Source organism: Bos taurus, chromosome 29, assembly GCF_002263795.3.
Source record: "Bos taurus isolate L1 Dominette 01449 registration number 42190680 breed Hereford chromosome 29, ARS-UCD2.0, whole genome shotgun sequence".
In the NCBI taxonomy this organism is placed as follows: domain Eukaryota; kingdom Metazoa; phylum Chordata; class Mammalia; order Artiodactyla; family Bovidae; genus Bos; species Bos taurus.
Genome location: NC_037356.1, coordinates 41,541,493 through 41,568,631, shown reverse-complemented (window position 1 = coordinate 41,568,631; position 27,139 = coordinate 41,541,493). Strand labels below are relative to the sequence as shown.

At 37.7% G+C, this 27,139-nt stretch overlaps 1 protein-coding gene across 1 annotated transcript; it reads right to left on the bottom strand.

Annotated features, from left to right (window-relative positions):
* Window positions 1–947: 947 nt before the first annotated feature.
* On the bottom strand, window positions 948–27,139 carry LOC520237 (solute carrier family 22 member 10). The gene is made up of 10 exons (XM_002699321.7): window positions 26,595–27,139; window positions 25,757–25,860; window positions 13,620–13,774; window positions 13,348–13,516; window positions 12,110–12,233; window positions 11,297–11,412; window positions 6,144–6,358; window positions 3,988–4,096; window positions 3,303–3,506; window positions 948–1,869 (listed from the first exon to the last, which is right to left on the bottom strand). Exons 1-10 carry the CDS (start codon window positions 27,069–27,071, stop codon window positions 1,809–1,811), a joined length of 1,734 nt encoding a protein of 577 aa, XP_002699367.1. The 5' UTR covers window positions 27,072–27,139; the 3' UTR covers window positions 948–1,808.

Sequence of the window (27,139 nt, the reverse complement as noted above, 5' to 3'; positions counted from 1 at the left end):
CCATTCTTCTTTCTCATGATCGCTTTGGCTATTCGAGGTTTTTTGTATTTCCATACAAATTGCGAAATTATTTGTTCTAGCTCTGTGAAGAATATTGTTGGTAGCTTGATAGGGATTGCATTGAATCTATAGATTGCTTTGGGTAGTATACTCATTTTCACTATATTGATCCTTCCAATCCATGAACATGGTATATATCTCCATCTATTAGTGTCCTCTTTGATTTCTTTCACCAGTGTTTTATAGTTTTCTATATATAGGTCTTTAGTTTCTTTAGGTAGATATATACCTAAGTATTTTATTCTTTCCATTGCAGTGGTGAATGGAATTGTTTCCTTAATTTCTCTTTCTGTTTTCTCATTGTTAGTGTATAGGACTGCAAGGGATTTCTGTGTGTTGATTTTATATCCTGCAACTTTACTATAGTCATTGATTAGTTCTAGCAATTTTCTAGTGGAGTTTTTAGGGTTTTCTATGTAGAGGATCATGTCTGCATCTATGTTCATCAGTGATATTGGCCTGTAGTTTTCTTTTTTTTGTAGCATCTTTGTCTGGTTTTGGTATTAGGGTGATGGTGGCCTCATAGAATGTGTTTGGCAGTTTACCTTCCTCTGAAATTTTCTGGAAGAGTTTGAATAGGATAGGTGTTAGTTCTCTAAATTTTTGGTAGAATTCACCTGTGAAGCCATCTGGTCCTGGGCTTTTGTTTGTTGGAAGATTTTTTAATACAGGTTTGATTTCTGTGCTTGTGACAGGTCTTTTAAGATTGTCTATTTATTCCTGGTTCAGTTTTGGAATAAAACTCTGAATAAAATGCCAATTGTTTTCAACAGCCTATAACATGTTTGATTTCTTAAATTATAGCATGTTTTCACATTTATGAATGCCCATCACTGTATGCCCTCACCCAAAATGAGACAATAATTTGTTACATCTGCTGTTTTTAAAATGAAAACGTATATTTCAAACTGGATTTGTCTTTTATTAATTACTATTTGTCTTTTAATAATTACTATTAATTAGAAAAGCTTTTCTTATTAATTAGCCATGACACTAAGAATGTAACTTTTAATTTGCAGTGATTATATTTAATACATACACATTTTAAAAATTTCGTATTCTATATTTGCCATTCAATGTTGATAACTTAAAAGAATTTTAAATTACATATATTAATTATTGAAAATATGAAGGGAAAAAATTGCAAAGAGAAAGTAATAATCATTTAAAATTTTACCATTAGAAGGTCAACATTCTTATTTCAATGAATGTATTTCTACATATCACATAATCCTTCTATTTGGAGAGATTTATGATGTTTAATGTATCATGTCTTAAGTGTATATATATATATACACACACATATATATATTAGTATCTGTTTCTGGATTTCTTTTGATGTTTGGTTTCATATCATATATTGTTCTGCACACTTATGGACAGTTCACCATATGCTGTCCCACACATAAAGCAGTCATATACTAATTCCACGATATTCTTTTGCTTCTGAATTCCACACATCAAATAGTCACATACTAATTCCATGACATTCCCCTGCTTCTGAATTATTTTGTCTATTAATAATTTATTGATAGATCTTAAACTTTTTCAACTACTTTCCCTAAATATTGAACTGCTCATGGAACATGTACCAAGAAATTATATGTTTAAGTGAATACTAAGGCAATAATTATAAATTAGATTCAATTTTCCAGTATATTTACTTGCTACTGTGTAGATATAAAGGAAAACTCCAAGTTTTGTTGTTCATATCTTTCCTTTCCCCCCTGGTCAGTCATAAAATCTCCTTAAAATTTTGTCACTTTTATGCAGAAATCTTCCTCATTTACTTTTCTTGAGAATTGTTTCCTGGAGAAACAAAATAGAAACAACAAATCAACCAGCCAATTAGCAAATAAAGATAAACATTAAAAAAGAGAAAAACATGAAAATAAGTTCAGGTGCCCTCCCTGCACAAGTACAAACTGAACTTCTAACCATCAACTTCTTTTTTTTTTTTTTTAACTTTACAATATTGTGTTGGTTTTGCCATACATCCACATGCATCCATCACGGATGTACACGTGTTCCCAGTCCTGAACCCCACCTCCCACCTCCTTCCCCACACCATCCCTCTGGGTCATCCCAGTGCACCAGCCCCATCAACTTCTTATAATCCAATAAAATCCATAGGGTTGACACTCATTCTGGAAAAGGCTCTGCAGACTGTGCAGACCCAAGAAAGCAGTTTGAAAATTGCTACTCTCACTTGGGTCTGTTTAGACCTCTGACCAACAACACCTTTGGAAAGCCAAGAGGCGAACTGAAAATCTAAGGGCACTCCTCATCTGTTGTGGGTTGAATTATGTCTTTCACAAAATTCATACGCTGAGATCATAACTCTCAGCATCTCAGAATGTGAGATTGCCATATTTGGAAACAAGAATGTCACATATAAAATTAATTAAGATGAGGTTATATTGGACTAGAATGGGCCCTTAATCCAACATGATTAGTGTCTTTATTCAAAAGGAATATTTGGGCATAGTGGTGTGCCAGGGAGGTGTCATGTATAGATTGGAGTTATGCTGCCACAAGCAAAGGAGCTACGAGAAACCAGGAGAGACCTGGAACAGACCCTTCCCTAAAGGCTACAGATGGGGCATGAACCTGCCAACAACTTGAGCTCAGATTTAAAAGCTAGATAACTGTGAGGCAATCATTTCTGTTAAGTAACTGACTTTGTGAACCATGATTATGGGTGCTAGGTCACTAATATACCATTTTTCTTATTTTTAAATATATTTTGTAAGTTTCTATTTTCCCTGTACCAATCTTTCCATTACTTGTGGCAGCAAATTGTCTCACTCTTACGGGCACATACATAATATTAATTATCTTTTCAAAGAGAATCATTAACTCTATGTGATTTTCCTAAATTATTCCTTCATGTTTGTTTCCCTTTCATATACTAGGCTTTTATGGATCTGAGGACCATGAAGCACCATCAGGAATGTGTGTCTCTCATGAGGGCAAGTAGAATGTGCCCTCACAACAGAGATAATTACCATCACTTCAGCACTAAAACTATCAATAAGAACAGGGAAGAGGGAATCTCTGCAGTCTAGACTGGAACACACAGTGGGTAGAAATGACCCTGTCTCTTGTGAAGGCAATGATCTGACATGGAAGTATCCCTGGCAAGGCTCAGTGATCTGAAGGACCCACACATTGTGTTGCCTTTCTCACCTACAGATTCAAAGCACATAGTCTCTTCCAGGGGGTGGGAGCAGGTTACTCACTTATTTTCCACATCCTGGATGGTGTCAGGCAGAGGCAGATGTCTGGTTTCAGGTTGGAGAAGGACGAGAAGACTAGCAATGATGGGGCACACTCCATAGATGATCCAGGGCAGAGTGGGTAGATACACCACTAGGGTCATCAGCAGGGGAGCCAGTGCTGCCCCACACCTACTAGCCATCATATCTATGCCTGCAGCTCTTGCTCTAAATGATAAGTAATAATTTTTGTAATAATTCAGTAAAAATCTTCACTTGTAATTTATGATCTATTATTTTGACATGATTATGGAAGACAATAAAAGACAAATATTAAATACTTGGGTTTGATGACAAACACTTATTTTTGCAATTTGCTCTGTAATTTTCCAGCTGTCTTTGTCAGGGTCAAAGTGTGAAAGACCCATTGTCATCATTAAACAGAACATTACACACTAGACCTATTCTAACAAATGGCCCAAAAGGTTAATGAAATGAAGCACTGAAGTATTGCTTAGGACAGTGCATGGCCCCAAATCTGCTTTTTCAATAAACTGTGACTATAATTGCTGTTAGCGTATCACTAGTACAGTTAAAAACAATTGCTTTATAGTTAACATTTCCTATTATGCTTATTCCCACAACAACCATCAGTTAGCTGGAAAAGTACTTTTTTGGGTGGTGGCAGAACATTCATAAACTCATATACCTGACAAGAGTGGGGAGGAGTTCAACAAAGTGGACAGAAATACTGGTGTTAGAGGCAGCAACACAGCCCATTCCCACACTTGCCAAAGTCACACGCACGGTCTGCATTTCTGGAGACAAGAAAATCAGAGAGATTAAATAACTATGTGGAAGGAATCAGCATCCACCAAATTTAGTCAAGGGGGAAAAACCCTACTGCTTTACCTGTATGTTTGAAATAAGTTGTAGAAAATTGTACGTGGCAGTGATCATGGGGTGGCTGAACAAATGAAAAATGTAAAATTATAAATATAGGTGGTAAAAAGTACATAAAAGTATCTGGATTGATTGCAGTAAATCTCTTCACGTAGGTGAGATTTACTGGAGAAGCAGAAGAAAAAATGAATCTGGCAGAAATTTTCTTTTACTTATTCAGTCCAGTACTTGTTATATCCTAATGGTAGAAGGTAGAACCATCATGCAGTCAATTCCTAAATCTAAGGCTCATCTCTAACTTTGAGGACTTTATGATTAAAATGCAGAATTTAAAGTTATCAGTCATCCTGGTGTACCTGGGAATTAGCAGATTTTAATAAGGTGAGACTTTCATTGATAAAATCAGAAAAGTCCCAGGTAAACCAAAGTCCCAGGTAAACCCAAATGAGTCAGTCAACCTAGAGCAGATACAGCATCGCCATGGGGTAAGCATGACACCAGAGAGTACTAGAAGGACAGGATTAATCTCTGAAAGAACAGGCAGAAGATCTAGATCTAGATCAATTTTAGTTTTGAATGGAAGGAAACCTACTAGGAGAAAATGGAAGAATGGAAACCTACTAGGAAATAAAAATAAGTCAAAATTTGTTGCTGTTGTTTAGTTGCAAAGTCATGTCTGACTCTTTTGTAATCCCAAGGACTATAGCCCCTCCAGGCTCCTCCATCCATGGGATTTTCCAGGCAAGAATACTGGAGTATTGCCATCTGCCATCTGCTTCTTCAGGGGATGTTCCTGACCCAGGGATAGAACCCACATCTTCTGCATTCACAAGCAAGTTCTTTACCATAGAGCCATCTGAGAAGTCCCAATTCAAAATTAGGGAAACACTTGTTCCCTACGTTCAAATGTTCAAAGAATCAGTTTTCTGAGCAATATAAAAAGAAATATAATTATAGCTATATAATATTGGAAACAAACTTTACTGTAAGGCAGTAAGCCTGCATCATTAATGATATTCTGAGGAGCAGAGTTCACCAGTCTATGAGGATGTAAAGCACATTTCTGCATTGGGAGATGGCAAAACATTGTGCTCACTAAGTTTCTCCTAGTCATTACATAACATCATTCTATTAACATATGAAGTAATCTAACAGGGAATTGACAAGGGTTTCCTCTTCCTGCTCTACACTCTTTCACTACGTAAAGAGGAATTTTTTTTTTTCCATTTCCTGGAAGACTTCCATAAGCAAGAGATATAGTTATGGTGACTTAACCCCACAGTCACATGTGGATACATAGATATGGGGAAGTAGACCAGTCATCAAAGCTGGCAATGAGGAGCCCAGAGTGGGCGACCATATCGTGTCCTCGCCTGGAATATAATTGCAAGACCTTGCCCTTCCATGTTTGTTATTAAAAGAGTGAATGAGTGTATGTGTGTTCAGTCATGTCTGACTCCTTGCGACCCCACAGATCTGTAGACTGCCAGGCTCCTCTGTACATGGGATTTCCCAGGCAAGAATATTGGAATGGGTGGCCATTTCATCCTCCAGGGGATCTTCCTGGCCCAGGGATTGAACCTGCATCTCCTGTGGCTCCTGCTTTGTCAGACAGATTCTTTACCATTGAGCCATCAGGGAAGCCAAAAAGAGTGAATGAGTGAAGAGAAAGTGAACAATTGCTGTTCTGGAGAAACTGTCTGAAATAAATGGCACTAGTTTCCAACATTTCCATAATGGAGTGAATATAAACAGATGCCTGATTTATCCCTCAACATGTGACTCATTTCTCAACAACTTATTAGCAGAATTTCTCATTAACAATCATATTGGTTTGAGGGAATACTTAGCCCTTAATTAGGATCTCTCTTTAATCCTGGCTTCCAACAAGTGTGATCAATTGCAGTCCCTGAAGGAGTAGAAAAAGACCCTTCATTTCCCCAGAGCCCAGTCTTCTCTCACCTTGGGGCACAAACGTGTTGACCAAAATGGAAAGTCCCACCAGGAACATGAAAAGCGTCTGGGTTGGTCGACGGCCCATGTGATTCAATACTGGAGGTATAAGACATCGGGTTAAGCCCGTGAGAGCTCCAAAGATGACCTGGAACAGGAATATGTTGCTCCCAAAGTGTTGTAGATTGATGAAGATGCCAAAAAAGGGTATTGTGGTTCCAAATCTGTAGTAAACGAAAAAGGAAAGACAGAAGCCATAAAATTTAGAGCCCAGATGCTACAGTTGATGATTATATTCACCCAGGCAACTAATAGGCAAGGTTAAAGAATAAAGTCCCAATCTGATTTCTCCAATTTTATTTATTTATTTTAATGTATAATTTATTTTTATTTTTTTTCTAATTTTATTTTATTTTTAAACTTTACATAATTGTATTAGTTTTGCCAAATATCAAAATGAATCCGCCACAGGTATACATGTGTTCCCCATCCTGAACCCTCCTCCCTCCTCCCTCCCCATACCATCCCTCTGGGTCGTCCCAGTGCACTAGCCCCAAGCATCCAGTATCGTGCATCGAACCTGGACTGGCAACTCGTTTCATACATGATATTTTACATGTTTCAATGCTATTCTCCCAAATCTTCCCACCCTCTCCCTCTCCCACAGAGTCCATAAGACTGTTCTATACATCAGTGTCTCTTTTGCTGTCTCGTACACCGGGTTATTGTTACCATCTTCCTAAATTCCATATATATGCGTTAGTATACTGTATTTATGTTTTTCCTTCTGGCTTACTTCACTCTGTATAATAGGCTCCAGTTTCATCCACCTCATTAGAACTGATTCAAATGTATTCTTTCTAATGGCTGAGTAATACTCCATTGTGTATATGTACCACAGCTTTCTTATCCATTCATCTGCTGATGGACATCTAGGAACTGGAGGAATCAACCTACCTGACTTCAGGCTCTACTACAAAGCCACAGTTATCAAGACAGTATGGTACTGGCACAAAGACAGAAATATTGATCAGTGGAATAAAATAGAAAGCCCAGAGATAAATCCACGCACATATGGACACCTTATCTTTGACAAAGGAGGCAAGAATATACAATGGATTAAAGACAATCTCTTTAACAAGTGGTGCTGGGAAATCTGGTCAACCACTTGTAAAAGAATGAAACTAGACCACTTTCTAACACCATACACAAAAATAAACTCAAAATGGATTAAAGATCTAAATGTAAGACCAGAAACTATAAAACTCCTAGAGGAGAACATAGGCAAAACACTCTCCGACATACATCACAGCAGGATCCTCTATGACCCACCTCCAAGAATATTGGAAATAAAAGCAAAAATAAACAAATGGGACCTAATTAACCTTAAAAGCTTCTGCACATCAAAGGAAACTATTAGCAAGGTGAAAAGACAGCCTTCAGAATGGGAGAAAATAATAGCAAATGAAGCAACTGACAAACAACTAATCTCAAAAATATACAAGCAACTCCTACAGCTCAACTCCAGAAAATAAATGACCCAATCAAAAAATGGGCCAAAGAACTAAATAGACATTTCTCCAAAGAAGACATACAGAGGGCTAACAAACACATGAAAAGATGCTCAACATCACTCATTATCAGAGAAATGCAAATCAAAACCACTATGAGGTACCATTTCACACCAGTCAGAATGGCTGTGATCCAAAAGTCTACAAATAATAAATGCTGGAGAGGGTGTGGAGAAAAGGGAACCCTCTTACACTGTTGGTGGGAATGCAAACTAGTACAGCCACTATGGAGAACAGTGTGGAGATTCCTTAAAAAACTGGAAATAGAACTGCCTTATGATCCAGCAATCCCACTGCTGGGCATACACACTGAGGAAACCAGAAGGGAAAGAGACACGTGTACCCCAATGTTCATCGCAGCACTGATTTCTCCAATTTTAGAAGTAAAATTATCATAAATAATTACATGGAGTCACTTGGACTGAAAAGAGATCAAACCAGTGAATTCTAAAGGAAATCACTCTGAATATTCATTGGAAGGACTGATAATGAAGCTGAAGCTCCAGTACTTTGGCCACCTGATGTGAAGAGCCAATTCACTGGAAAAGATGCTAATGCTGGGAAAGATTGAGGGCAGGAGGATAAGGGGAAAACCGAGGACGAGATGGTTGTTTGGCATCATCAACTCAATGGACATGACTTTGAACAAACTCTGGGAGATGGTGAAGGGCAGGGAAACCTGGCTTGCTGCTGTCCATGGGGTCTCAGAGTAGGGCACAACTGAGTAAATGAATAACAAATATATGAAAATGATACTCCTTCTGTCTTTCTTTTGTCTGAGTCCCTGAGCATAGAGTTGGCAGTGACAGGAAAGTGTACCTGCTGTGATCAGCAAATTGGATGCTACATAGAAATTGAATGGAGAAGACCAAAACCAGGAATTTAGAAAAATTACTTTTTGAAGTTTGTCTGTATGCTGTGAGTCTGACATCTCCTACCTCAAACCCAATATTGTAAACCATTTCTCTTTTCTCAGTTCAGTTCAGTTCAGTCGCTCAGTTGTGTCTGACTTTTTGTGACCCCATGAATCGCAGCATGCCAGGCCTCCTTGTCCATCACCAGAAACTAGTGATTAAAACTGTGAAGGGACCATGCATGTCTTCTTGACCTGGGAGCATAGTATCCTGGGTTTTAACACAAATCTGGGGAATTCAAAGTTCATATATGATTTCTTAGGGCTAAGAGAATATGTGAGAATTCAAAAGAGCAAACATACATCTACTGCACTGTCAGAAATGGAATCAAATGTTCCAACTTGGGATCAACCTTTTACCCAGAAAACATCTAAAGGAAAAGAGTCCACTTTAATGAACTACTACACCCTGAGAGAGCTAGACTTAGACATTACAACAGAAGAAACACCACAGATCACAGCAATTGCAAGCAAGTCCTCTCTTGACCATTATCTCTGCTTTTTCCTTCCCTTCTGATTGTCTAGGATTCAGGAACAAAAGTCTGTGTCCTAGTGGATATGGGAAAGGTGAAAAAACACAATGCAGTTAAACACAGAAGCAGCCTACTAGGGTATTCCTAGGAAGATGTAAATTGTACAATACAATAGCTACTTTCTTAAGCTTGGGGAAGGTCTATATTGTTATGTATGCTTTTCATTCTTGATTGTTAAATCTTCAAAAATTTAGAATTATATTTAAAATTTCTCCTCTTAACTCTACCAAAATACAAGTACTTATATACTCTCATGACATAATGAACGGGATTTTCACAGGAACCATTGTGCTAACACTCAAATAAAGTGTTAGTCACTCAGTCGTGTCTGACTCTTTGCTATCCCACGGACTGTAGCCCACCAGGCTCCTCTATCCATGGGATTCTCCAGGCAAGAATACTGGGGTGGTTTGACATGCCCTCTTCCAGGGGATCTTCCTGACCTGGGGATCCAACCCAGGTCTCCTGCATTGCAGACAGATACTTTACCATCTGAGTTACCCTGGAAGCCCCAACACTCAAATAAGCTGAATCCAAATTGAAAACAAGTAACAGTTCACCAACACTGGAGTACATGTAGACATTGTAGCTTAATCATCTGCTGCTGCTGCTGCTAAGTCGCTCCAGTGTGTCCAACTCTGTGCGACCCCATAGATGGCAACCCACCAGGATCTGCCGTCCCTGGGATTCTCCAGGCAAGAACTCTGGAGTGGGTTGCCATTTCCTTCTCCAATTCATGAAAGTGAAAAGTGAAAGTGAAGTCGCTCAGTCGTGTCCAACTCTTAGCGACCCCATGGACTGCAGCCCACCAGGCTCCTCGGTCCATGGGATTTTCCAGGCAAGAGTACTGGAGTGGGGTGCCATTGTGGAAACTAAATTCCTAGGGAGGAGAACAGCCTACTTTTATACACAACAGAATGGATGAGTCTTCATGAATGAGCATAAAGAAAGGGGGCTGTCTCTGAACCCATCTGTCATTTACATTATGTAAAAGAATCAGGCAACATTCATCTGTAGTGAAGAAGATAAGAACAGTTGTTAATTTTTATTTTTCACAGGAGAGGGTAGTGAGGAGAGAATAGAGTCAGGAAGTGGTGCTGGTGGTGGTTATTGTGCAACTGGATAGTTGACATAGGAAATCTTGGGAAATTTGAATTTTCTGTCTTGATCTGGAGGTTGGTTACATTTTTACATATTGGCGTATTCATTGATTTGTATATATTCCTAATCTCTTCAGGTTTATGTATTATTTTTTAATTAAAATATTTTATTATAAAAGTATTTCTTGCACACAGAAAAAGAGAATAATATGTATCCACCATTTCAGCACATTGTCTAATTGCTTTACTTATTTACTCACTTAATAGCATTAAAGTTTTATAGATACAATTGAAGCTCCCTATATGTTCCTTCTTGATCTCTTCTCCTTCAATCCTCGCAAAGGGGCTGATACTTACCATTGACATGCTTGCTCTTCTTACACATGTGTATATCCTATGCACACTGGTATAGTATTGTATATAAGATTGTTTTACCTTTTTTCAATGTAAAACAATTGGCGTCATGCTGATAAATCACAAATCATTCTGAATTTTTCTTTTTCATTATGTTTTTACGGGTGCATCTATGTTGGTGCAGTTGGCCCTAGTTCAATCATTTTAACAGCTGTAAGATATTACATTATACAAATGTACAAATTTGTACAAATTACATTGTACAAATATGCTACAAATTATTCATTAGTTTTCTATTAGCAGATTAGAATTTTCTGTCTTGACCTGGAGGTTGGTTACATTTTTACATATTGACATATTCATTGATTCATATATATTCATGATCTCTTCATGTTTCTGTTTTAAAATTTTGCTTCAATTAAATTGAAAGGTAAATATAGAAAAACAAGTGCTAAGATCTGTTCTTAATGGAAGTTCTTAACAATAGTCTCCAGTTAAGACACAGATAGAGTGATAAAATCTAACTAACTCTTCATCATACAATCAGTTTCTTGTGAGTCTTAGTTGGTGTTCCCCACATCTTTTATTTTCAAATCACCATCTCCCTCTCACAACACTTTTGTAACCTTTGAAATAAATAGTTTTATGCCCCAACTCTTTGAATGTTGCCATGCACTGTGAGCAAGCCCACCTCACAAAGAACAGAAGACAGATTCTTTTTCGCAGCTTGGGTGTGCGGAATAAGTCAAACACAGTAGTTTTCATCTGTGCTGTCTTCAGCTCCTCCTGCATGGTCACTCTCAAACCCTTCAACAACAGCAAACACATATCATTTGCCAACATAGTTCGAGGTATAGTGGTTAGCATTGGATCCCAAAAGGACAGAAATGATGTATTCCCTTTCTTTCTGCGTGTGTGTCCTAAGTCACTTCAGTTGTGTCTGATTCTTTGCTACCCTATGGACAATTCCCCACCAGGCTCCTCTGTTCATGGGATTCTCCAGACAAGAATACTGGAGTGGGTTGCCATGCCCTCCTCCAGGGGATCTTCCCAACCCAGGGATCAAACCTGCATCTCTTATGTCTACCTCCATTGGCAGGCAGGTTCTTTACCACTAGCACCACCTGGAAAGCCCCTCCTTCTTTCTAGGGTAACATATTATACATGAAACCACAAGTGTGAATGTGATATGAAGGAGTATGTAAGGAGTTAAGGGAAACTCCAGGAAATTAAATGGCAACAACAAAATTTTGAAAATGAGGGCATGGTATCCAAGGGAGTACAGAGCCTATAGATTCAATTCAGGAAATGAACTAAAGGAAGTAGTTGCACAGCAAGCAAAGCTTCTTTTCTCTGAAATAGACCTGAAAGATGAGAGAACTGAGCTTGTCTTCTCAACTAACTGCCCTGTTAGAAAATCAGCTTGTCTATCTCAAGAAGAAGAAGGCAGGTGTCAGTTTATTTCTTCTCTACAACCCTTAACCACCTTCCCTTCCCTTCTCACCTCCATGTTCAGGGTTGCTTCAGCATTCTTCATTCCATTTCTGTGTGCAACTTTCTTAAGTTCCTTTAAGCCCTCATCTGGTTTATTGGTGATAATCAGCCACCGAGCAGATTCCACCAGCCACCTGAAGAAAGGCACATAAGTGCAGTCAGCTCTCTTTTTTAATGTATTGTATGCTTCTTGACAGCAGATGCTTTTTGCCTTCCATCTATATCCACCATTTCACTTGTTGGATCCACAGACCTTGGAGTCAAATTTCCTCTCTGCTTACTCAGGAAGAGAATTTCCAAGAAGCTTATGAAGTTTAAGGTGGAGAGTCCTTCATATGCATATTCTCTTTGAAAGCTTTGCATGGGATCTAACAACTTTGTGAATATAGTATATATTTATAATATACATTCTTTTAAAAAAGAAGCCCCCAAATGATGTAAGGTTATAGCCCAACAAATATTGCAAATACTCTTGCTGCTACCAACACTGTTGGTACCTAACTACACAAGTGAGTCACTTGTTTACATCTGCCTCAGATTTCTCATCAATAAAATGGGGACTGTAGTGCCATCTTCTTTGTAGAACTGGAAAGAGGATAAAATGACTTAGGAGATGATTCTGACAAGGACTACACTCTGCTCCTTCTTTGAACTCATCTCAATGTATTAAATCTATAGTCATCCTTCTGTGATCACTTAAGCTGATTCTCCCTACCATAAGTAAATGTTTGTTTAAACTATTTAAGGGAAAAGGAAGTGCTGAACACATAACAGAAATCACCCTATCTACATGCCATTTTTAGTAATGTAGAAATTATGCCACTATTTTGTCAACTGGCTATATGAACAAATTTGCTGCCTCTTCCTTTATCCAAAATCAGCAACAACATAGAAAATTGCTGAATCTTTACCATATTGGATTCATTCCAAAGCTCAAAAAACAGTATTTTTAAAATATGTCTGATTTTATACTAAGGAAAATAATATTAGCCTAACTCTGACCACTATACTGGGTAAAACTTATAAAGATGGCAGAAAATATCTAGAAACCCCAGACAGAAAAGTCATTATTACTCTGTGTTCTGCTTCTCAAACCTCAAATCCCACAGAGTGAACAGATGAGAGACATGGGTTTTAGGTCCAAACAATACAAAATGGTCCATGGAATAAGAAAATCAATATATCTTAATTCAATATGCATTTTCATCCCAGGTTCCCATAAGACAGAGTAAGAGAGAAAGCTCATACCTTGAGGAGAGAAAGAAGACAAAGAAAGGTACAGATACCACCAGCTGCAGGGTGCGCCACTCTCGAAAGACAAAAGCCAGTCCTCCCAGCATCATCTGTCCCATACTAAAGGTACAGGCTACCAGTGTTAATATCATGGCTTTTGACTGGGATCTTGTCCACTCTATAACTGGAAGAAAATCCAAATGGGATATTAATGTCACATAAAGATGAAATTTCAAAGTGATTTTTAAGGCATGGAAAATGGGAGGAGACCAAAATTGTTGACTTACTCAGCATAATGTTGTTTGCCACGATGACCACAGCAGAACAGCCTGACCAGAAGCGTATCGAGCAGTAAATGAGGAAGGTGGGAGCAAAGGCTGCACAGGTCCCAGAGATGGCCAGCTGGAGCAAACAGCACCTGAGAATCAACTTCCGCCCAAACCTAAGAAACAGAATCTGCTTAGATGAAGGGAATAATAATAACTTGTGGTAAAAACATAAGAAACCAAAAGAATACTCTGAAATTTAGAGAATGTTTTAACAAGTGATTCTTTGTAATTGAAAACGTTTAAAAAAGAAGGGCTAAATCAACAATAGGAATCTCCTTATTTTTTTTTCTTTTTTTTTTTTTTACTGTAATACTTTTATTTTGACATAATTTTTTTTACAACCTTTTGATTTTATTTTATTTTTTTAAAATATTTAAAGTGACATTGGGATGCCTGATATACATTGTAAAAAGAGTCCTGCTATCTTGTTAATTAACAAGGCCATCACCTTACATATTTACCCTTTTTTACTTTTTTGGGTGAGAACATTTAAGTTTGACACTCTTAAAATTTCAATTATAGAATACAATGTTATCAACTATAGTCTTTATGTTATACTTTATGTCCTCAGACCTTATTCATCTTTTTTTTTTAATTTATTCCTTTATTTCTCATGTGTTCCCCATCCTGAACCCTCCTCCCTCCTCCCTCCCCATACCATCCCTCTGGGTCGTCCCAGTGCACCAGCCCCAAGCATCCAGCATCGTGCATTGAACCTGGACTGGCATCTCGTTTCATACATGACTAACACTCTTTTTCTATAGACTAACAAGACCAAAACCTCATCCTCCAATCACCAAATGGCCTCTGACACCAAGTGGCACCATATAAAATAAACTATAATGTTGGAACTTGGAAAATACCATAAGAACCCACCGTACTAACATAGGTATTTAGCAAAGTAGAGAGTCTGTACAGTGTTCAGAACACAAGGGAGCTAAAAGTGTACTTGGGTCTCTAGGACCAGACAGGTTAAGGTTAAACTGATGCAAAAGATCAGTGGACAGAGTTGTTGAAGGTTTATAACTGCCATATAACCCAGCAATCCCACTGCTGGGCATACACACTGAGAAAATCAGAATTGAAAGAGACACATGTACCCCAATGTTCATCGCAACACTGCTTATAATAGCCAGGACACGGAAGCAACTTAGATGTCCATCAGCAGACGAATGGATAAGAAAGCTGTGGTACATATACACAACGGAGTATTACTCAGCCATTAAAAAGAATACATTTGAGTCAGTTCTAATGAGGTGGATGAAACTGGAGCCTATTATACAGAGTGAAGTAAGCCAGAAAGAAAAACACCAATACAGTATACTAACTCATATATATGAAATTTAGAAGATGGTAACAATAACCCTATATGCGAGACAGCAAAAGAGACACAGAGGTATAGAACAGACTTTTGGACTCTGTGGGATAGGGCAAGGATGGGATGATTTGGAAGAATGGCATTGAAACATGTATAATATCATATGTGAAACGAATCGCCAGTCCAGGTTTGATGCATGGTACAGGATGCTCAGGGCTGGTGCACTGGGATGACCCAGAGGGATGGTATAGGGAGGGAGGTGGGAGGAGGGTTCAGGATGGGGAACACGTGTACACCTGTGGCGGATTCATGTTGATGTATGGCAAAACCAATACAATAGTGTAAAGTAATTAGCCTCCAATTAAAATAAATTCATATTTTAAAAAAAAGAGCCACTCTTTGATGAATCTGGATTTATAGTCTTCAAGAAGTGTGCTTTTCTAGAAAAGAATATATAAGTATCATAACCCAGACAGCAGACATTATATAAATTTCTCAGAGGAAAGAATTATGAAAGATGAAGAATGAAGTGAAAAGTAAGGTGAAGGACAAATAAGAAAAAATGAATTCTGTGTTCCATGAGCATCAAGAAAATAGGGCCTTAGTGGAGGCAACCTGGATTAAACAGGATCTGCTAATCTATATGCCAGTAATAAAAACAGATAGACAATCTGGAATTGAAAATTCCTCTGCAATCCTTAAAACATAATTCTTAAAATGCTCAAATAATTTACCCTAAAAATAGAAAATGTGAACCATAGGAACCAGCATCACCAAAAAAATCGTAATTATTATCACCATCAAGAAAATAATGCAGAAAACAAACAAACAAAAAGAGAGAAATGTTCGAATGAGAAAAATCAAAACAACAACCACATCTTGAGTTGCAGTGCCATGCACATTGCTTCAGCACATGCCCTAACTGCATGGGCCAGCCTTGGCCCTTCATACTTATAACTCTGGTCTGAGTACAGGGTGGAGGTCGCTGCATGCAGCACCCTATGAGCAAGTGAAATTAGACAAAGCACAAAGGAAAAGGGGGGGGGGGAATATCCAAAGAAACAAGAGGCTGGAGATGTTGACACTGGTCCAAGCTCTCAAGGCGATAGAGAGAACCACAGCAGAAGCCTTGGTAATCCCCACCACATGCTCTTCTGGGCATTGTCAGAGCCTAAGAGCTGGGGTTAGAAGAGACAGCAGTTCAAATCCTGGTGACACCAGGTTCAAGCTGGGAAACCAGTGAAGAGAGACTTCTGGGATGCTGTCAAGAGCAATAGATGATTGATTTTGGATTGTAATCTTCCCACGGACAGTTGCCCAGTCCTCAGTTCTATGAGGCTTTTGCTCATCACAGGGCCACACATAGTGCTGCCCTTAGAACCTGAGTAAAAATTCGCTCCTCAGCCACAGCCTCCCAGCTCCATCCCTCCCAAGTATCCTCTTCCCAGCAGATCAAGCCCCACACCTTTGGAGTGGGAACACTGACTCCAAGACCCTACACTACCAGAGTACTAACCCTAGGGAGTAACAAATAGTGAGAACTCACACAAAGGAAACCACTTGAATACAAGACCCAGCATCATCCAAACAGCAGCAGCACCTTGTGCAAAATGCCTCACCCAAACAACAAATAAAACAAAAATACAAACCCAATCATCAGCAGACAGGATTACCACCTCACTCTGCCTTGCCCATCAGAGGAAAATCAAGCAAACAAACAAAAACTCAGCACAAATTTCACTCTATACGAAGTTTACACAAAGCGCTGGACCAACCATAGGAGGGAAGAAACCAAAATGAAGAAAGAATTCAACCTTTAAGTCTGGGAAAGGGAGACCTCAAACACAATGAATTAAAAAAAAATAGTGTAAAGGCAGAGAAATACTACACAAATGAAGGAACAAACTAGAAACACAGAAGTCCAAATAAATGAAGAGGAAATAGGCAAACTACCTGAAAAAGAATTCAGAATAAAGATAGTAAAGATGATCAAAAACCTTGGGGAAAAAATGGAGAAAATACAAGAATCAATTGACAAAGACCTAGAAGAATTAAAGAATAAACATACAGAGACAAACAATACATTTACCAAAATTAAAAATACTCTAGAAGGAATCAATAGCAGAATATCTGAAGCAGAAGAATGAATCAGTGAGCTGGAAGATAAAATGATAGAAATAACTTCTGAAGAGCAGAATAAAATAAAGGAATGAAAAGAACTGAGGATAGTCTCAGAGACCTCTGGGACAATATCAAATGCACCAGCATTTGAATTATAGAAGTCCCAGAAGAAGAAGAGAAAAACAGTTTATGAGAAAATTTTTGAAGAGATTATAGTTGAAAATTTCTCCAACATGGAAAAGGAAATAGTCAATCAAGTCAAGAGGCACAAAGAGTCCCATACAGGACAAACTCAAGGAGAAACACACCAAGACACTAAACAAACTAACAAAGACTAAACACAAAGAAAGAATATTAAAAGCAACAAGGAAGAAACAAGTAACATACAAGGGAAATCCCATATGCTTAACAGTTGATCTTTCAGTAGAAACTCTGCAGGCCAGAAGGGAATGGCAGGATATACTTAAAGTACTGAAAGGGAAAAATCTACAATGAAGATTACAGTACCTGGCAATGATCTCATTCAAAATTGATGGAGAAATAAAAAGCCTTTCAGACAAGCAAAAGTTTAGAGAATTAAGTACCACCAAACCAGCTTTACAACAAAAGTTAAAAGGACTTATATAGTCAAGAAATACAAGAGAAGTAAAAAGATCTACATAATCAACCCCAAACAATTAAGAAAAGGGCAATAGGAACATATATGTCAATAATTACTTTAAATGTAAATGGGTTAAACACTCCAACTGAAAGACACAGACTGGCTGAATGGATACAAAACCAAGGGCCATATACATGCTGTCTACAAGAAACCCACTTCAGACCTCAAGACACATACAGACTGAAAGTCAGGGGATGGAAAAATACATTCCTGCAAATGGGAAGCAAAAGAAAGCTGGAGTAGCAATCCTCATATCAGACAAAATAGACCTTAAAATAAATAGGATTACAAGATATAAGGAAGGACACTACATAATGATCAAGGGCTCAATCCAAGAGGAAGACATAACAATTGTAAATATCTATGCACCCAACATAGGAGCGCCTCAATACATAAGACAAACACTAACAGACATAAAAGGAGAAATTGACAGTAACACAAGAATAATAGGAGACTTTAACACCCCACTCACACCAATGGACAGATCATCAAAAGAGAAATTTAATGAGGAAACACAAGTCTTAAATGATGCATTAGGTGAGATGGATCTCATTTATATCTTCAGGACATTCCATCCAAATGGAGAAGAATACACCTTCTTCTCAAGTGCACATGGAACATTCTCCAGGATAGACTGCATCTTGGGTCACAAATCAAATCTCAGTAAATTTAAGAAAATTGAAATCATATCAAGCATCTTCTCTGATGACAATGCTGTGAGACTAGATATCAGTTACCAGAAAAAAAAAATGGTAAGAAACACAAACACATGGAAACAAATAACACATTTCTAAATAACCAACAGGTGACTGAAGAAATCAAAAGGGAAATAAAAAAATTTCTAGAAACAAATGACAATGAAAACACGACAACTCAAAACCCATGGGATGCAGCAAAAGCAGTTCTAAGAGGGAAATTTATAGCAGTACAATCTTACCTCAAGAAACAAGAAAAACATTGAATAGAAAACCTAAATTTACACCTAAAACAACTGGGAAAAGAACAAAAAGCCCCAAAATTAGTAGAAGAAAAAAAATCATAAAGATCCCAGCAGAGGGACGACCCAGAGGGATGGTATGGGGAGGGAGGAGGGAGGAGGGTTCAGGATGGGGAACACATGTATACCTGTGGCAGATTCATTTTGATATTTGGCAAAACTAATACAATTATGTAAAGTTTAAAAATAAAATAAAAGTTTAAAAAAATTTAATATTAATGAATGCATACTTTTAATCGGAAACAAGTGTGTTATTGGTTTGTGTGTGTATGCTCAATTGCTCAGTTGGGTCTGACTCCATGGACTGTTTTACTAGGCTTTTTATTGTAAAAAGGTGATACCCATTTTAGGCTTCTTGGAAGAGCAAATGATCTGACCTTTTTTTTCCGAATGTGAAGTTCAACTCACAGGTGACTGAAAATTGATTCTAGTGATATTGAATAGCATTTCCCTTTCCTAATTCTGACTGTGTCCTTTTATAAGTAATCATCATGATTAGCATGCATCTAAACTGTTGTTACTTGGAGTACTTGACTACTCACAAATCTCACCATGATTCTGGAAATCCTCAGATTCCTGGTGTGTATTTGTTGATATTAATAGTTCTATTATCTTTATTGGTTCAATCACACAATGTCATCTAAGATGCTGCAAGACCTTGTACACAGGGTATGGATTGTGGGAAATAAAATTTCAGTTTTTATAAAAAAAAAAAATCCCAGCAGAAATAAATGAAAGAAGCAATACTAAAGATTAATAAAACTAAAAGCTGGTTCTTTGAGAAGATAAACAAAATTGACAAGCTTTAAGCCAGACTCATAAGGAAGAAAATAGAGAAGAATCAAATTAACAAAATTAGAAATGAAAAAGGAGAGGTTGCAACAGACAGTGCAGAAATACAAAGGATTATAAGAGATTATTATGAACAACTATATGGCAATAAAATGGATAACCTGGAAGAAATGGACAGATTCTTAGAAAAGTTGACTCTTCCAAGACTAACCAGGAAGTAAAAGAAATTATGAACAGCCCAATTATAAGCACTGAAATTGAAGCTGTGATCAAAAATCTCCCCCCCCCAAAAAAGTCCAGGACCAGATGGTGTCACAGGAGAAAACTATCAAACATGCAGAGAAGAGCTAATGCCTATCCTTCTAAAATTCTTTCCAAAAATTGCAGAGGAAGGAACACTTCCAAACTCATTCAACAAGGCCACAATCACCCTGATACCAAAACCAGACAAAGACAACACAAAAAAAAGAAAATTAGAGGCCGATATCACTGATGAACATAGAAGAAAAAATCCTCAACAAAATTTTAGCAAACAGAATTCAGCAACACATCAAAAAGCTCATATACCATGATCACGTTGGGTTTATTCCAAGAATGCAAGGATTCTTCAATATATTCAAATCAATCAGTGTGATACACTATATTAACAAATTGAAAGATAACAAATTGAAAGATAATCTCAATAGATGAAGAAAAAGGCTTTGACAAAATTCAGCATCCATTTATGATTAAAACTATTCAAAACATGGGTATTGGAACCTAGCCAAGGTTCCGATGTTCCAACCCAACCTACTTATGTTGAGGAACCTATCTCAACATAGTAAAGGCCATATATGATAGGCCTACAGCAAACACTATGCTCAATGGTGAAAAACTGAAAACATTTCCCCTAAGATCAGGAACAAGACAAGGATGTCCACTTTCACCACTATTATTCAACATAGTTCTGGAAGTCCTAGCCACAGCAATCAGAGAAGAAAGAAAAAAAAGGAATCCAGATTGGAAAAGAAGAAATAAATCTCTCACTGTTTGCAAATAACATGATACTGTAAAAGAAAACCCTAAAGATACTATCAGAAAACTGCTAGAGCTAATCAGTGAATTTAAAGTTTTAGGATATAACATTAAAACATAGAAATCACTTGCATTTTTATATACTAACAATGAAAAATCAGAAAGAGAAATTAAGGAAGCAATCCCATTCACCATTGCAACACAAAGAATTAAATATCTAGGAATAAGTTTACCTAAGGGGACAAAAGAACTGTATACAGAAAGTTATAAGACACTGATGAAAGAAATCAAAGATGACATAAACAGATGGAGAGATATTCCATGTTCCTGGGTAGAAAGAATCAATATTGTGAAAATGACTTACTACCAAACACAATCTATAGATTCAATGTGATCCCTATCAAATTACCAATGGCATTTTAAAAGAACTAGAACAGAAAATTTCACAATTCGTATGTAAACACAAAAGACCCCGAATAGCCAAAGCAGTCTTGAGAAAGAAGAATGGAGCTGGAGCAAATCAACCTTCCTGAATTCAGATTATACTACAAAACTAGTCATCGAGACAGTATGGTACTGGCACAGAGACAGATATCTAGACCAATGGAACAAGATAGAAAGCCCAGAAATAAACCCATGCACCTTTGGGTACCTTATTTTTTTAAAAGAAGGCAAGAATATACAATGAGAGGCAAAGACAGCCTCTTCAATAAATGGTGCTGGGAAAACTGGACAGCTACAGGTAAAAGAATGAAATTAGAACACTTCTTAATATCATACACAAAGATAAACTCAAAATTGATTAAAGACCTAAATGTAAGACCAGAAACTATAAAACTCTTAGAGGAAAACATAGGCAGAACACTCCATGACATAAATCAAAGCAAGATCCTCTATGACCCACCTCCTAGAGTAATAGAAATAAAAACAAAAGTAAACAAGTTGGACCTGATTAAACGTAAAAGCTGTTGCACAGCAAAGGAAACTATAAGCAAGGCGAAAAGACAATTCTCAGAATGGGAGAAAATGATAGCATATGAATCAATTGACAAAGGATTAATTTCCAAAGTATACAAGTAGCTCACACAATTCAATACCAGAAAAGCAAACAACCCAATCAAAAAGTGGGGAAAAGACCTAAGCAGACATTTCTCCAAAGAAGACGTACAGATGGCTAACAAACACATGACAAGATGCTCAACATCGCTCATTATTAGAGAAATGCAAATCAAATAACAATGAGATATCATCTCACACCAGCCAGAATGGCCATCATCAAAAAGTATACAAACAATACAGGAAGCTTGGGGTTGGTGCACTGGGATGACCCAGAGGGATGGTATGGGGAGGAAGGTGGGAGGGGGGTTCAGGATTGGGAACACGTGTACACCCGTGGCAGATGCATGCAGATGTATGGCAAAACCAATACAATATTGTAAAGTAAAAAAAAAATTTTTTTTTTAAGTCTAAAAACTGTAAATGCTGTAGAGGGTGTGGAGAAAGGGAACCCTCTTGCTCTGTTGGTGGGAATGTAAATTGATACAGCCACAATGGAAGATGGTATGGAGATTCCTTTAAAAACTATGGCAAAACCAATACCACATTGTAAAGTTAAAAAATAAAAATAAATTAAAAAATAAAATAAAAAATAAAAAAAACTAGGAACAAAACCACCATACAACCTAGCAATCCCACTCCTAGGCAAATACCGTGAGGAAACCAAAATTGAAACAGACACATGTACCCCAGTGCTCATTGTAGCACTATTTACGATAGCTAGAACATGGAAGCAACCTAGATGTCCATCAATAGATGAATGGATAAAGAAGTTGTGGTACATATACACAATGGAATATTCAGTTCAGTCGCTCAGTCGTGTCCAACTCTTTGCAACCCCATGAATTGCAGCACACCAGGCCTCCCTGTCCATCACCCAAACTCATATCCATCCAATCAGTGATGCCATCCAGCCGTCTCATCCTCTGTCATCCCCTTCTCCTCCTGCCCCCAACCCCTCCCAGCATCAGGGTCTTTTCCAATGAATCAACTCTTTGCATGAGGTGGCCAAAGTACTGGAGTTTCAGCTTCAACATCAGTCCTTCCATTGAATGCGCAGGACTGATCTCCTTTAGGATGGACTGGTTGGATCTCCTTGCAGTCCAAGGGACTCTCAAGAGTCTTCTCCAATGCCACAGTTCAAAAGCATCAATTCTTTGGTGCTCAGCTTTCTTCACAGTCCAACTCTCACATCCATACACGACAACTGGAAAAACCATAGCCTTGACTAGACGGACCTTTGTTGGCAAAGTAATGTCTCTGCTTTTTAATATGCTATCTAGGTTGGTCATAACTTTCCTTCCAAGGAGTAAACGTCTTTTAATTTCATGGCTGCAGTCACACTCAGCCATAAAAAGGAATCCATTTGAGTCAGTTTTGATGAGGTGGATGAACCTAGAACCTATTATACAGAGTGAAGTGAGTCAGAAAGAGAAAGATAAATATCGTATTCTAACACACATATACAGAATCTAGAAGAATGGTACTGAAGAACTTATTTACAGGGCAGCAATGGAGAAACATAGAGAATAGATTTATGGACATGGGGAGAGGGGAGGAGAGGGTGAGATGTATGGAGAAAGTAACATGGAAATTTACATTACCATATGTAAAATAGACAGCCAATGGGAATTTGCTGTATGGCTCAGGAAACTCAAACAGGGGCTCTGTATCAACCTAGAGGGGTGGGGTAGGGAGGGAGATAGGACGGAAGTTCAAGAAGGAGGGGATATATGTACACCTATGTCTGATTCATGTTGAGGCTTGACAGAAAACAGCAGAATTCTGTAAAGCAATTATCCTTCAATAAAAAAATAAGTTAAAAGAACAAGAACAACAACCACATGAACTAATTGCTATCTCTATCAAATGATAGAAATTACCATATGGGTTTAAAAAGAGATGGACTTTTATGCTGCCCACTATAGTACTTTAAATATTATAGATTGAAAGTCAATTGACAGAAAATATATATATACAATTCAGGTAGTAATAATAAGATGACTAGAGTCTTTATATCATCATTAAAGAAAAAAATTTCAAAACAAAATTTATTTACAGACACAATAATGCTGAAAACAACAAGTGTATCTTTACTCAGCAACGGTGAACTACATGAAGCAAAACTGACAGAATTAGATAACAGAATTTATGATAGAGATATATTTGATACACTGATACCTTTAATTTTGATACAACTAACACTATATAGACTTTTCATTTTAATCTTTTTAGAAGTACAAGTCAGTAATTAATTATACTCATCATATCATGGAACCATCAACATTGTCTTTTTTGAAAACGTTTTCATCAACCCAAGACAAATTCTCACAATTAAGCAATAACTCTCCATCCCTGCCCTTTATCCTTTTGAAAATTTTAAACTCTCTCTCCATTCGTTTGCTTATTCTGGATATTTCATATAAGTGGTTGCCTACAATTTCCTTTTGTGCCTGGCTTATTTCACTTAGCATAATTTTTTGAGGTTCTCTCATGTTGCTCAAAGATGGGCACAATAAAGGACAGAAACAGCAAGAACCTAACAGAAGCAGAAGAGATTAAGAAGAGGTGGCAAGAATACACAGAAGAACCATTTTTTTAAAAGGTCCTAATGATCAAGATAACCACCATGGTATGATCACTCACCTAGGTCACTCAGCAATGGTTATAGGACTGCAAAAAGTCAGTTTTAATTCTAGTCCCAAAGAAGGGCAATGCCAAAGAATGTTCAAACTACCATACAATTGAGCTCATTTCACATGCTAGTAAGATAATGCTTAAAATCCTTCAAGTTGGCTTCACAAGTATAGGAACCAAGAACTCCCAGATGTGCAAGCTAGATTTAGAAAAGGCAGAGGAATCAGAGACCAAATTGCCAACATCCATTGGATCATAGAAAAAAAAAACAAGGAAATTCCACAATGAATGTAAATTGATATAGCCACTACAAAGAACAGTATGGAGATTCCTTAGAAAACTAAAAATGGAACTACCATATGACTCAGCAATCCCATTTCTGGGCATATACCCAGAGAAAACCATAATTCAGAAAGATACTTTCAATGTTCTTACAGCACTATTTACAATAACCAGGACATGGAAGCAGACTAAATGTCCATCAACAGAGGAATGGATAAAGAAGAGGTGGTACATATATGCAATTAACGTTAGTTTAGTTAAGTCACTCAGTCATGTCCGACTCTGCAACCCTGTGGACTGTATCCCACCAGGCTCCTCCAACCATGGGATTCTCCAGGCAAGAATACTGGAGTGGGTTGCCATTTTACTCAGCCATAAAAAGGAGCAAAACTGTGCAATCTGCAGAGATGCAGTTGGACCTAGAGACTGTCATACAGAGTGAAGAAAGTCAAAAAGAGAAAAAAAAGTCATATAATAACTTTTATATGTGGAATATAGAAAATAATGTAGGTGAACTTATTTGCAAAGCAGAAGTAAAGACACACACAGAAAAATGGGCATATAGATACTAGTCGGGGGAGGAGGAGTGGGATGAACTGGGGGACTGGGATTGACATAGACACACTAATATGCATAACTATTACATAACACTACATAGTTATAACTACTATGTATAACTACTATAACCACTGTGTAACACTACTATGGATAACTAAGGAGAATCTACTGTGTAGCACAGGGAACTCTACTCAGCCCTCTGTGGTGACCTACATGGGAAGAAAATCCAAAAAAGAAGGGATATATGTATACAAACAGCTATTCACTTTGTTGTACAACAGAAACTAATACTGTAAAGTAACTATACTCCAATAAATATTAATTTAAAAAATAATTTCAAATTGAATGTTCTTTCTCTAGCAACTCTTCCAGTTCCAATAAAGCAGTTTCATAATAATAATAAAAAGCTATTCTGAAATGCCCCCAGATCTTATGGTGATATCATTTCTGTGCCCAGTACAGAGATCTCCATGGCAACAAAATTGCATTCTTCACAATGAGTCCAATCCTACATTTCCATCTGTAGCTGCTTGGGAACTAAGGAAACCCCCAACACTATAAACTGTCTATCAGAACTCAATAAAGACTTATTTATGAAACAATTAATCATAAACTCTGAAAACAACACAGAGTAGGGCAGCAATGATCTGGAGCCATACCTATCTGAGAGATGACCATATATGAAGCCTCCCACCAGCATTCCAGCCATGAATAGGGATTGAGCTACTGGTTTCTGTGACTGATGGTCACAAATGAGGTCCCACTGGAAGAGAAGGAAACCAGCACAGAGGAGCTTCACAGAATCTTATAGTCTTATAGCCCTCAACGCTCACTCAGTCAAAAAGCCATCAGTGAAATTCATGTCCGCTGGCTTCTCTTTACCACATTTACTGATCTATACCATTAATGTCTCAGCTTATGCATTGTTTTCTTCTAATAATCATCAACTAAATCTTCTAGGTTATATTAGGGGCAATCTTCATATTCACTTAGCACTGCATACCTCAGTGGTTCTCAATCATTTCCACACACTGAAAACTTTGAGGTTGCCTTTTCAACAACCTAGATTTTTCAACAGCTCTAGATTTCACATCTAGAGTGAAATGCACTCTGATTTGCTTGTATGACAAGTATCCAGGAAAGGACTTTAAAAAAAAATTATACAAATTTTTATAATTTGCAACTAGACTGAGAGCAAATGACCAAGAATAATTTTCCACAGTTTATATCAAGTACTTCTCACATTATGTGAGAACTGATGGTTAGGAAAGTAAACTTAAACCTTTGTAATACTAAAATTCATATCTAGTTATTGATTTCACTGTCATCAATTGTGCTTGGCAATTAAATAAATAAGTAATCAGTTTTCTTAAAAGAATGAAAGACAGCTGGCTACACTATCTATTCAGTGAATGAAGACATGAATCTTCAGACATGACTTTGTGTTATTCTGAATACCCAGACCATATACTTAGAAGAGGTAAATGGGGCCTTTACCTCTGTCACGATGGTGGAGGAGAACAAGCTGTGGTCATACACCCAGCCGTCCACACAGGGCTCCGTGTCCAGGTCAGTCATGTTTGGGAAGGTCCCATTCAGGTGAAGGAGTTGCCACTGAGGGTGGAGGAAACGATGACATTTCTCTGGCTTCAAGTTTGAATCCAGTGGGATAGAGATTCTCAGGAGAACATCAGGACTGAGGAATCCAGTGTCATTATCAGAGACAGTGTCATTATCAAGAATGTGGACCCAGCAACGATGACGAGGAATGGCCGCAGTGAAGTTCTCCAAAAGTATTTGACAAACTATTATCATGAGGGAAGGAAGAATTAAAGCCATCTGAAGGATCTGGAATTTTCCCAGGCCACCAACTTCATCCAGGAGCTCCTCAAAGGCCATTGGGCAAAGGCAATCTTCAAGAAGAGTCAGAATGACCTCAATTCTAGCTTCAAAGGAAAAAAGCTTTCCTTTCATTAATTCATGTTAGATCTGTGTGACTCACACCAGTATGTCGTCAATGTGTCCCATCCCCTCTCTACTGC

Coding starts and splice junctions, on each gene's coding strand:
- LOC520237 (XM_002699321.7), bottom strand. CDS start 27,071: ATGAAAGGAAAGCTTTTTTCCTTTGAAGCTAGAATTGAGGTCATTCTG. Junction 25,861..26,594: donor CCTCCACCATCGTGACAGAG/GTAAAGGCCCCA, acceptor CTTCTCTTCCAG/TGGGACCTCATTTGTGACCA. Junction 4,097..6,143: donor CAACACGTTTGTGCCCCAAG/GTGAGAGAAGAC, acceptor TCTTGTCTCCAG/AAATGCAGACCGTGCGTGTG.